Raw genomic sequence first — 10,786 nt, 5'->3', positions numbered from 1 at the left:
CTGGAGGAACACCATACGTTTAGTCAATTTTCTTGGTGCATTACTAATTTTAATTTATTCATATTCTTGTTTTTCCCATGACACCTCATATTAAATGCAGAGCGAAGTGGATTCTAACAAAGCACTTTGTGATTTCAAAACACTACCACCCTGCCTACCCACACTCTCAAATACGAATATCTTGTTTATACAATTAATTGCTATAGATAGCCAACATTAGCGTTGTATGAAGTGGCACTTGAATTACAACACAACAAAAGCAGAACACACACCCTGGACATTTGCTGTATGAAAAGTTACAGGATTTTAGCAGGAAGCTATGGTACATGCACTGATCAGAAACAAAACAGGTCGGTTCACCCCAAACTTTTTGCATGTGCAAACAGTACTGAAACCAGGTTTGTGTATAGCCACCACAATACCATCATTAGGGCCCCACTGAAGTGTTGTCTAAACATTAATACAGCACTATATTTGTCTCATTCCCATTCCAAACATTTGGAAACAGGAAGAATGCAACAGCCAAGCCTTACCAGGTCAATCCTGGGTACAGCTAATGATTTCAATAGGTTTAGAAGCTGCTGACTACATACAATTTTGTAGGTCAAAATGAAAAAAATGTCAGGGATAGATTGCTCTGGAGGACTGAATCAATCTTGAGTTCGTGGGAAACTTAGCACAGCAATTTATTGGGACTTCTGTTTAATATATTTCATAATCATAATAATCATCCATGTTTACTCTGAGACTGGAGGGATTATCAACGCTTGTGTTCTTTCCTATTTCTTCTCCTTCTTCTAATGAATACAGATTGTTGTGTGCACACAAATGCAGAACCTTTCTTGAAGACATCCAGCTTTCACCCTGGCTTTCTGCTGGTGCTTTACATTGTCCTCCTTTAACATCTATGCCTTTGGCTGTGAGCACCCTTCTGGTTTTGAGGAATTCACAAGTGCAATTCCATGGGTTGCTGTCCAGATATAGGTATCTGAGTCGAGGTAAATATTTCCAGAGACTGTGATCTATGGTGGATATATTGTTGTTCCGTAGGTTTAAAACCTGCAGGTGCCTTAAATTCCTCAGTTCCTGCTCCTTAATTCTTTGTATGCTGTTTCCTTTCAGATCCAGTCTGGCTAGTCTATGTGGGAGTCTGAAGTAAAGAAAGAAACATTGTTTTATGTAGTATCTTAAAACAAGAAGCCTGTCATTAGGATGAGAAATAATGCCTTGCCTGAAGGCCACCCAGTTAGCATTATAGTAGAAAAGTGATTTGAAACCAATTTCTTGCACATAAACCAGACTAGGAAGTAATTTGAGCAAGGACTCATCTTTGGAATACAGTGGTTTAGACTAAATTGGTTTCCTGGGAGGCATGAGTCCTGGCGCCTGTGTTTAGAAATCAGATTCTGGACTCAAAAAACTGGCCACCGCACTGAAATAAGTGGCAGGTATGCTGTTTTGCACATTGATCTGTTCTGAAGCAATATCAATCTCTATTCATTATTTGTTAGATTGATATCCCACCATTTTGCCATTCAGCTCAAGGCAGCATGCACAGTCACCCCTCCCCATTTGATCCTGGCAACAGGCCTGTGAGGTAGGCTAAGATGAGAAACAGTGAGTTGCCTAGCGTTCTCCAGTGAATTTCATGGCCGAGTGGGGATTTGAACTAGGGTTTCCAGTTCTCAGCTGACTTTATCATTATGCCACACTGGCTTTAACTTATCCCAGTCATTTAAGTATTTTGCAGTGGCAAACTTACAGTTTTCTTACAGTTGTTGCAGGTGTGAAAAGGGGAGCCCAATCCAGTCACATACCTTAATGGAATAGAGCCAAGTAGATTTTGTTCAAGTGCCAGATTAGACAGTTGCGTGCAGTTCTGAAGTGCCCCATCTTCAAATGTGGCAACAACATTGTTGTCAAGGAAGAAGTGCTTTAGGCTATGTAGTTCCCTGAAATCTTGCGCCTTTATTCTCTCAATCAGGTTATTGCTGCAATCAAATTTCTGTAGCGTGACTGGTAATCTGGATGGGATTATCTGGAGCTTGTTCCCAGACAGCTCCAGTCTAGTTAAACTGGAAAGAAACTCTGCACCCTCAAGTGATGAAAGCTGATTTTCAGACAGGAAAAGCTCTGACAAGTTTGCCATTTGCCTCATATCTCCAAATTTTAGCATTTTGAGCTGGTTTCTCTCTAACTTCAATGTCAATAAAGATGCAGGCAGATCTGAAGGGGTGCTTGTCAGTAAATTGCCATTTAAGTTGAGAAATAGCAAATTGCAAAGAGATATAAAAAATCCTCCTGAGAAAGATTGCAGCTTATTGTTTTCCATGCTAAGATACTTTAGGTTGGGTAGGTAAGAGGCTCCAGACACATATTCCATATTATTTCCATCCAAAGTCAAACTTTGTAAGCTGCTGAGAGAGGAGAGAGTACTAAAAGAAAGAGCCAAAATCTCATTGCTTTGTATTTCAAGTACCCTTAATTTTTGTAAACCTTCAAAATTAGATTCATGTACAACACTTATTAAATTGTCCCCCAGCTTCAGTACTTCAAGGCTTCCTGGAAGCAAGGTAGGTATGTGCCTTAGTTTATTTTTCCGAAGTTCCAAGGTCCTCAATGCATCCAGAGCTTGGAAAGTGTTATTCTCTACTGATTCTGTCCCACTCCAGGTCAGGACAAATTCTTCAAGGGCACACATGCTGCTGATGTCAGTTACCTAAAGGACAAAAGCCACAACAAAATTATTTCTGGCCAAACTAATTCAGAGATGCGTTTAGTTTCATGGAATGGCCACAAATCATCATTCAAATAAATGGGAGTTATGGAAGAACAATATTATACTGTACGTGAGCATGATTTAATTTTAGCCAAACTAGACTTTGTCCATGTTTCATGGCAAGTTGGAGCCCTCTAGAGGCTTGGCATGGAACAAACACTATACTATTCAGATTTACCCAGGAGTAAACCCCACTGAGCTCTAATATCTACAGTGCATAGGCTAGCATTGTAAAGATTAGAATATTATGAAAATTAGAATTGCTGAGTTTCCTTCTCGGATACATGTCTTAATTAGAATGTGCCTTTAGAAACATTAGTATTTCAAATTAAAGCATTTGTTAGTTATAAAACAATATTTCTGTTGAATTTAGAAATATATCTTTTCATGATTCAGCAGTAAAAAATTAATGAACTGAAAAGAATTTTTTTAATAATATAAAGAACGATATCCAATATATGGCAACACTATTCTGATTCTAGAATTGAAGTGTTGTGAGTTGTAGAACCATGGATTTTTAAATTACAGTACTTAGTTTGGCTTGACTGTGTGCTTTATTTGAAATAACTTCATACATCAGTTTAGAGATGGTTTCTATTTTTGTAGAGCACACAAGAAAATGCTAGCATCACCTCATGACATAAATTTTGGCACTTCTTTTAGAAGTTTTAAGAAGAAAGAACAAAACAGCCCTTTGTGCAAAGGTGCTCTACAGGTTTGTGTTACAACTGGCTATCCGGTCAGTAGTTGACAAAATAGTCAATTACCCTGATAAGAACCTCCATTTTTCTTTTCTGGTCATGACATGCAAATACTATTTTTCTTGCCCATGAAATTGTGATTACACTTTGTACTAATGAGCAAACAAACCTATTTGTGTAAGAACATTTATTGGTCTGTCTAATGTACAAGAGGTAAAAGTAAATTTTGGCTGTAATAAACAGATCTGTCCACACATATTAGAGCAACATTTGTCAGACAGGGTCAGTTATGGTTTTCAATCAAGGGCGAATTGGGTGGCAAACCCAAGATTTGCTGCTATGTAATCACCCACAATTGTGGCTAATACTCTGTGTATATACAGACCCTCCTAGTGTCCCTATTTTCCAGGGATGTCTCTGATTTAAATAAGTTGTCCTGGTTTCTTATTTGATCCTAGAATGTGCCGCTTTTTCTGCTTATTTGCTTATTAAAACTTAAAGGGACAGGAGTAGGCTATGCCATTTGGCAACACTGTTGCAGAACTACCAATACCATGCATTGAACTTGTACAGAGGAAAGGTTATTTTTTGTACATGTTCAAATGAAATAAATTTATTTTTCTCAATGGTAATGGAAAACAGCTGTATAACATCATAAATATTTGAATATTATGGCTGATATTTAATATATGACAATACTATTCTGCTGCTAGAACTTACCTGCTACAAGTCATATGCGTTATGTTTTAGTCACCTGATTTGCCCAAGCATTTGTGGGTTACTGATAACAACCTCTGATGGATAGTCTGGCTATTGTTTGTCTTTTAGTCTGCTTTTATTTACCTTGTTTTAATTATTATTTTATTAAGTTGTGTTTAACTGTCAATTTTTATGAAGTACAGTATAAAAATATGCTGTGTGTTTTAATATAGAACAGATGTGGGGAACCTTTCGCCCTCCTAAGGTTGCTGAACTACGACTCCCATCATCCCTTGCCCTTGCTGGGGTTGATGGGAGTCACAGTTCAGCAACATTTGGAGGGGCCTGTGGTTCCCCACACCTGACACCAAGCATGGGGAAGTGTTCTCTAAAATTCAGAAGGGAACACTGGATGGTGGTTTTTATTTAGACAAAATAAAAGGGAGCATATTCTTGTTTCATGTTTTAAACTGAACCTTGTAGCCCAAGGCTGTGCACTCAGAACTAAGGTAATAATAATAATAATAATAGGCTTAGATCTGAGTTCATAGCCCTGGGCTACAAGGTTCAGTTTAAAACATGGAACAAGATTATTATTATTATTATTATTATTATTATTAGCAGCAGCAGCAGCAGCAGCAGCAGCAGCAGCAGACACATAGGAGAAGAGGGCTCCTGATATTGTAACAGCAGTATAGGAAAGGAAATATCTGTAGTGGCAATTCTAACCCCACCCTCCCAATAAAACCTCCAGTACCAAATTCTGCATCCTATACAAAGATTGCATATGTAATAAGTCTGTCCTCTTTTGCACCTTGCCACTCTAATTTGAAAATGTAGGTTAGCTGATGAATAAACCATCCTACCTGGAGGTGTTTGATCTTGCCATGGCTGATGTAAATTCCCCTGGTAGTTTTAGCAATCTCTTTAGGCACTTCTCCAACTCTGTAGCACTGCACTCTCCCTGCCAAGTCACAGTGGCATTTCCGCGGGCATGTGGGGGTCTGAGCTCTGCAAAGATAAAACAAGAGGAGTAAAAGGCAAAACAGCTGCATTTTCCTAAATAGCACCTTCCCGAGCAGCACCATCTTAAATGTGAGCTGCAGCATAAATTTAGGTGCCATGTGTTCTTTTATACCGTAACACCTGATAAAAAGATAATAGAGATGCAGTGTTTTACCTTTGTTTAAAAGAGAGGGAACAGAAAAGACAATCTCTTAACTTCCTTGGGTTAAAATATTCACAGGCATCACAAAGAGCAAAAGGTTTAAACAATGATAAGGAATCTTTATTCAGGCTGGCATGGAAATTGATCTTATTTATTGGCTGTTGCCTAATCTGCAAACACTTCTGTTATCTGTAGTTTCCTAGTTTGGTTAAGTGTGACACCACAGAATGAGTTGGGAGAAAAGATAAAGAGCTGTTTTATAGTGGGCTATAAAATTTTTGGATTTTCAATGACCCCGTATTAAAAAGCATCAGGAAAAAGACCCTGAAGCTCCTCTTTCATCCTGACACACAAACAGTTGCATGATTGATCCAGAGGAATCAAGCCAGTTTACTTTGTTTTTAAAATATACTATATTTTACATAGATTTCTATATTTTACATAATTCAATTACTGTTATTGACAACATTTGTTTTGAGTTATTTTAAAATGTCTATATATGTTGTGACCCGCCCTGTGATCTTCAGATGAAGAGGGACATACAAAATTCACAACAACAACAACGTTGTGTGGTGCAAAAATGTCACTTGAAGAACTTGTGTATCTTTTGTTTTCCTAGGATTTAGTTACTGAAAATCTGTAATGCTGGAAGGCTGATTTACTATCCTCTGCTTTTCATCTGTGGATTCTGTTCCCATTTCACCTCTCACTCACCCAGAACTCCTGTACTCTTTACAGCTGGAGGGAAAAAAATTAATGAATGAATAATTCCTCATAATCACATCAACATCTTTAAGAATTCAGGTCTTCTCTATCCAGGTCTAACACTGTTCAATAGTCTGCATGAGCTCTTTGCTTTCAAACCCAAAGTTGGAGTGATCACTGTATTTGTGCATAAAATTATTTTATATGCCCCTTCATATAGGCAGGTGTGAGTGCACTTTCCCTACTTTTCCTACTGTGGGGCTGCACCCTGGATTTAAAGCACCATCTCCTGTTATGTAAAGCATAAGAAGTTCAACCAGATGATGGATCCTTCTCCAGCTCATTTCTTCACATTGTTCACTGGTTCTTGGGGCTGGTGGGCTACAAATGCCTTGCAATATTTTTATTCCTGTGTGCAGTTGTGGAGAAGCAGTAAAAAAACCCCGCTCTGCCATGTTTGCTGTGAGTCCAGGAAACTCCCTCTCTTTTGCTCCTAACACTCCTTTTTGGGGCCAGGGCATGTAAACGCTCTGTGGGAGTATGCTGTCACCCTCCCTCTGCTTTCTGTTTGTCAACTGCCCTAAGCAAAAGAGAGCGGTTGCTATTCTGTGTGTGCAGCTGTTATTGATGTGGCCTTGGAAAAGTCTTTTCCTCCCCCAGTGAGTCACAGCCCCTTGTACACTGTGCTTGTGAGGAGCGTAAGGAAGACTGGCATTAGTAAGGTGCTGCATTATTGCAGAAAGGAGAAATCAGAATGGTTATAATATTTGGGACAACCAGGAGGGCAACCAGAAGGCAATCAGGAGGGGACATGACAAAGACATATAAAATTATGCCTAGATGGCATAATTTTCTAAATTGCGTAAAAGATTTTGGGACTAACCAATTAAGCTGAATGTTAGAAGATTCAGGACAAAATAAAGTACTTCACATAACGCATAAGCAAACATTGGAATTTATTCCTTCAACAGGTAGTGATGGCCAAAAACTTAGATGGCTTTAAAAGAGTAAATAAATCCATGAAGAATAAAGTTATCAATGGCTACTAGCCATAATGGCTATATTCTGTGTCCACTGGTGGAGACAGCATGCATCTGAGTACCAGTTGCAGGCAATCACAAGTAGGAAGGGGGCTGTTGCACTCAAGTCCTGCTTGTGGGTTTCCCAGAGGCATCTGGCTGGCCACTGTAAGAACCACATGATGCACCAGACAGGCCTTGGGCCTGATCCAGCAGGGTCCGTATGTTATTGTTGCTGGAGTTTTTAATGTGATGATTGCTGGCCATGCCACCAGGGCTCATATGGTGTCATTTTGAGAATTTGTTCCAGGGGTGTGTACCGGGGATATCATGAATTAATGCCCATCATGAATTCACTGGTTCCCTTCCTGTATGGTCAGCATGTGGGTATCACTGGCAGCACTGTGACAACATTTCTCTGGATGCTGTTTTTATGCCATTTTGGAATTTTCTGAGTGGTATGTTTGTCCCTCTCCTCCTTGGCACATGTGACTAGAATACAGCAATTGTTCCACCAGTATACAGGCAGTGTATTTCTTCCTGCCCCTGCCAACACAGCTGGCCATGTAATTCAAGATTGGTCTGTAAAGGTCCTACCATTTGTCTCACTTGTTGCATTTAAAGAAACTGTTGTTCTTATGTATTTAGGCATTTACTCATTGAATACTTTATTTACCTGCCTAATAGTTTTATATTTGTTTTGTCCTTTTTTATTTTTCCCACTGGAGCAAGACTTTTGAATGCAAGCCTTTTTGTCTTGTGTGGCTTCTTCAACACTGCTCCTAATTAACTAGAATGGCATTCTCATGAGCCCGCATACATGCTCCAAATTTCTCGAAGGGACTCTTGCCTATAACTTGGTTTTAAAACAATGCCCTAGGCTTTGTCAAGTTTCCTTGTCTAAAATGAATGTGACTTCAAGCTCTTTAAGGTGGTTCCCATATATACCATTCAGCAACAAATAAAGTGCTAATCAGATCCAGGCTACCACTCAATATTAAATACGTACTCACCTCCTCTCCTGTAGGCTCTTTGACTAATTTATTACATCTTAAAATGTTGTTTATGTTGGCCTGAATGTACCAGTTAATGTGAGGATAATTTAGGCCACCCATTATTACCTTTTTTCTCTTCAACTAACTCTAATTTCTTTACCTCAAGATAAGCATCAGAATTTGAGTAGAGGTGGTGATATTCCCTTCTGTATTTTGACTGGCTATTTCTACCTACAATGATTCTGTGATTTATTTTTTTCACCAAAGGTTTCCAGTTCTTAACATTGCAATCCATACATTATTGTGGTGCACCTACTCTGCTCTCCTGCATGCACCACGTGAACCTTCACTTTATATTCTTGCACTTTCCTTGTTTGTGTTTGCTGCTGGTTTTATTGCTGGTTTGTTACTTGATGTGGATGGTTTTACAAGTTATTGTTTTACGGATGTAAGACATCTTGGACAATTTAATTAGGAAGGCAGGATCAAAAAAGGTGTTAGGTAATTAAGAAGTTCGATGGACAGTATGTCCCCCGCTTAAAAACAAACAAACATGAACAGGGATTTGTCCTTGGATTCTGGTATTTGAATGAACCACACCTGTCAGTGATAATAATCTTTATGACAGGGCAATGTTTGTTGTACTGTTTCTACCTATGCCTCTTGATGAAAAAGAGTTTGCTGTCTTATCAGGAGCAAATGCTGCACCCCTCCATACACAAAGTCATTCTGAAAATTCAAAGGAAGCTGCTACTTTCCATGGTCCTTCCAACCAGCAAAGGGATAGAGGCCTTCCAGAAATTTTAAAAGCCTTCCCATTTATTTAAGACTGCAATCATATGCACACATGCTAAAAAGCTGCACTGATATAGTGGGATTTGCCTTTGACTACACATGCGCATAATTGGACTATTATGCTAGCTCCATCCAGAGCCAGTAACACCGAATTTGGTCAGACAGGTTGTAGGTGCTAAGATTCCTCTTTGCAGTTACATTGTATTCAAACAAAGCAGCACAGAGGTGGAGGGAAGGAACCCTTAGCAGCCTAATTATTGTTTTGTTTTTTTAAGGGATCAAACAAAATTCTTCCCAAAATGATAGGGTATTGCAGTACAGAAAGTATCACTGCTGGTTCTTGCCATTTATTTAAATGACTAAACTCCTATTCTTAGAAATGCTGAGTCTTCAAATAAGCTTTTAAAAAAATCTTCCAAGTTTGTAAAAATCGGATGGGTGGAGAGGATTTTTTAAATAAGTGTTTTAGGATATGTGATGCTAGCACACCTGTCCAAGTTATATTCTTGGAGGATAGGTGGGAGGAAAGCAATTCTGTTCCCCCTATAACACAATATATTCACCCAAGTAGAAGGAAAATGTGATTACCACACAGCAGATATGCTAACAGGTTTGTTTGTATCCCACTTCTTAAGTACTGTGTTACTCCCTGCACAAATGGAAGTAAGTTTGGATGGTCTATTAGGGGACAGGCTAGTAAACTGCGAATTCACTGTGACTCTGCACACAACAAATGGAAAAGATTTTGCTGCCTGGTTTTTACATTTCTGGTCTGAATCCTGTAGTCCCTTTCAATTTCAAGCCTTATTCAAGCCTATGAGGTATTTAGGGAACTTTCCACGCTAATCATTTAGAATGTAAGCCTCAGGTAAGGGATGGGTTTTTTTTCCACACTGTCGTACAATGCCATTTTTAAAAAATGTTTCTTGTATGCTGCAACAGTTCGTACGTCTAATCTCGAGACGGATCTTTCTAGGGCCAAAAGAGCCTTTTTTTTTTACTCGGGAACAAGCAGTGTTTCCTTCCGATCCCGCCTTCAGTGCTTGCACTTGTGTAGAGCTCGAGTAGTGGGGGCAGAAGGTAGATCCGGCTGATCGCAGTAGATCGGGAAGGGTCTCTGACTTCCAGCAACCAAACGTCCTTTCCTCACTAAAACAAAAAACTTAACCTGGCATGGACTGTTGAGCACAAGAGCTCAGTTAAGACCTCAAGTTAAGTGCTAGCACTGGAAACAAGTGCCTGGGCTCAGAATGTGCCCAGAGAAAGGCACCTTGTTCTTTAATTCCAAGCCCTTAGCGCTCAGAGACGGACTCAGGAAACCTCCCCGTCGCCTCGCGCTCTCTCCCGCGCGGCTTCCTAACGTCAATACGAGCTTCCGACGGACCAATAAGCAGCAGCACTGCAGGTCGCTATTGCCGCCCGCTGTGGGAAACAAGACGCTGGGCTAGACAGGCCTGTCGAGGAAGATCCAGGAAGGATCTTCTCACGTCTTTAAGCGAATGAGAACCAGACCGAAAGCCCGGCTGCTAAACTCGCGCCGTCCTCGAAGTAGAGCTGCGCCGCAGCGCCCCCTCTGGCAGAGAGCAGCAGCGCCCGTCGATCGACGATTTGTGGGGAACCTCGGCCCAACCGACCTGACTGCCGAAGAAGCCTCCGTTGTGGCAGGCCGGAGAAGCCGAGCGCCGATCTGCTCGGCAGCGGTTTTCCGGCGTTGCCCTACCGGGTGACAGAAGCGAAGTCGCACCTAGCGCGCATGCGCCGCCCCCCCACCCCTCGTTCTCCCTCAGCCGCTGCTCCGCCCTCGCCGCTCTCGAGCTCAGGCCGACGCTTCCCTGTCCCGCCTCGCCTCGCGGGCACCGAGGGGAGGAGGGGGCCGTCCCGCGGGCGCCGGCGAGGGTTAGGTCGGGTCGGCTGGGGGCGCCGGT

At 40.9% G+C, this 10,786-nt stretch overlaps 1 protein-coding gene across 4 annotated transcripts; it reads right to left on the bottom strand.

Moving 5' to 3' along the window:
- Positions 1-14: 14 nt before the first annotated feature.
- Positions 15-10,710, bottom strand: LOC310704422 (nephrocan-like). 4 transcript variants are annotated; one of them, XM_083497845.1, is made up of 4 exons: positions 10,606-10,710; positions 5,046-5,190; positions 1,818-2,719; positions 15-1,150 (listed from the first exon to the last, which is right to left on the bottom strand). In XM_083497845.1, exons 1-4 carry the CDS (start codon positions 10,614-10,616, stop codon positions 703-705), a joined length of 1,506 nt encoding a protein of 501 aa, XP_083353971.1. In that variant the 5' UTR covers positions 10,617-10,710; the 3' UTR covers positions 15-702. The 4 variants fall into 4 exon arrangements, with proteins under 4 accessions (XP_083353971.1, XP_083353972.1, XP_083353973.1 ...); XM_083497846.1 differs by lacking the exon at positions 10,606-10,710 and adding an exon at positions 9,863-10,173; XM_083497847.1 differs by lacking the exon at positions 10,606-10,710 and adding an exon at positions 8,383-9,601.
- Between the last annotated feature and the right edge of the window lie 76 nt (positions 10,711-10,786).

This window comes from Podarcis liolepis (genome assembly GCF_965112155.1).
Source record: "Podarcis liolepis genome assembly, chromosome: 3".
Lineage (NCBI taxonomy): Eukaryota > Metazoa > Chordata > Lepidosauria > Squamata > Lacertidae > Podarcis > Podarcis liolepis.
The sequence above is the reverse complement of the archived record's forward strand: the minus strand, read 5'-3'. Positions and strand labels throughout refer to the sequence as shown.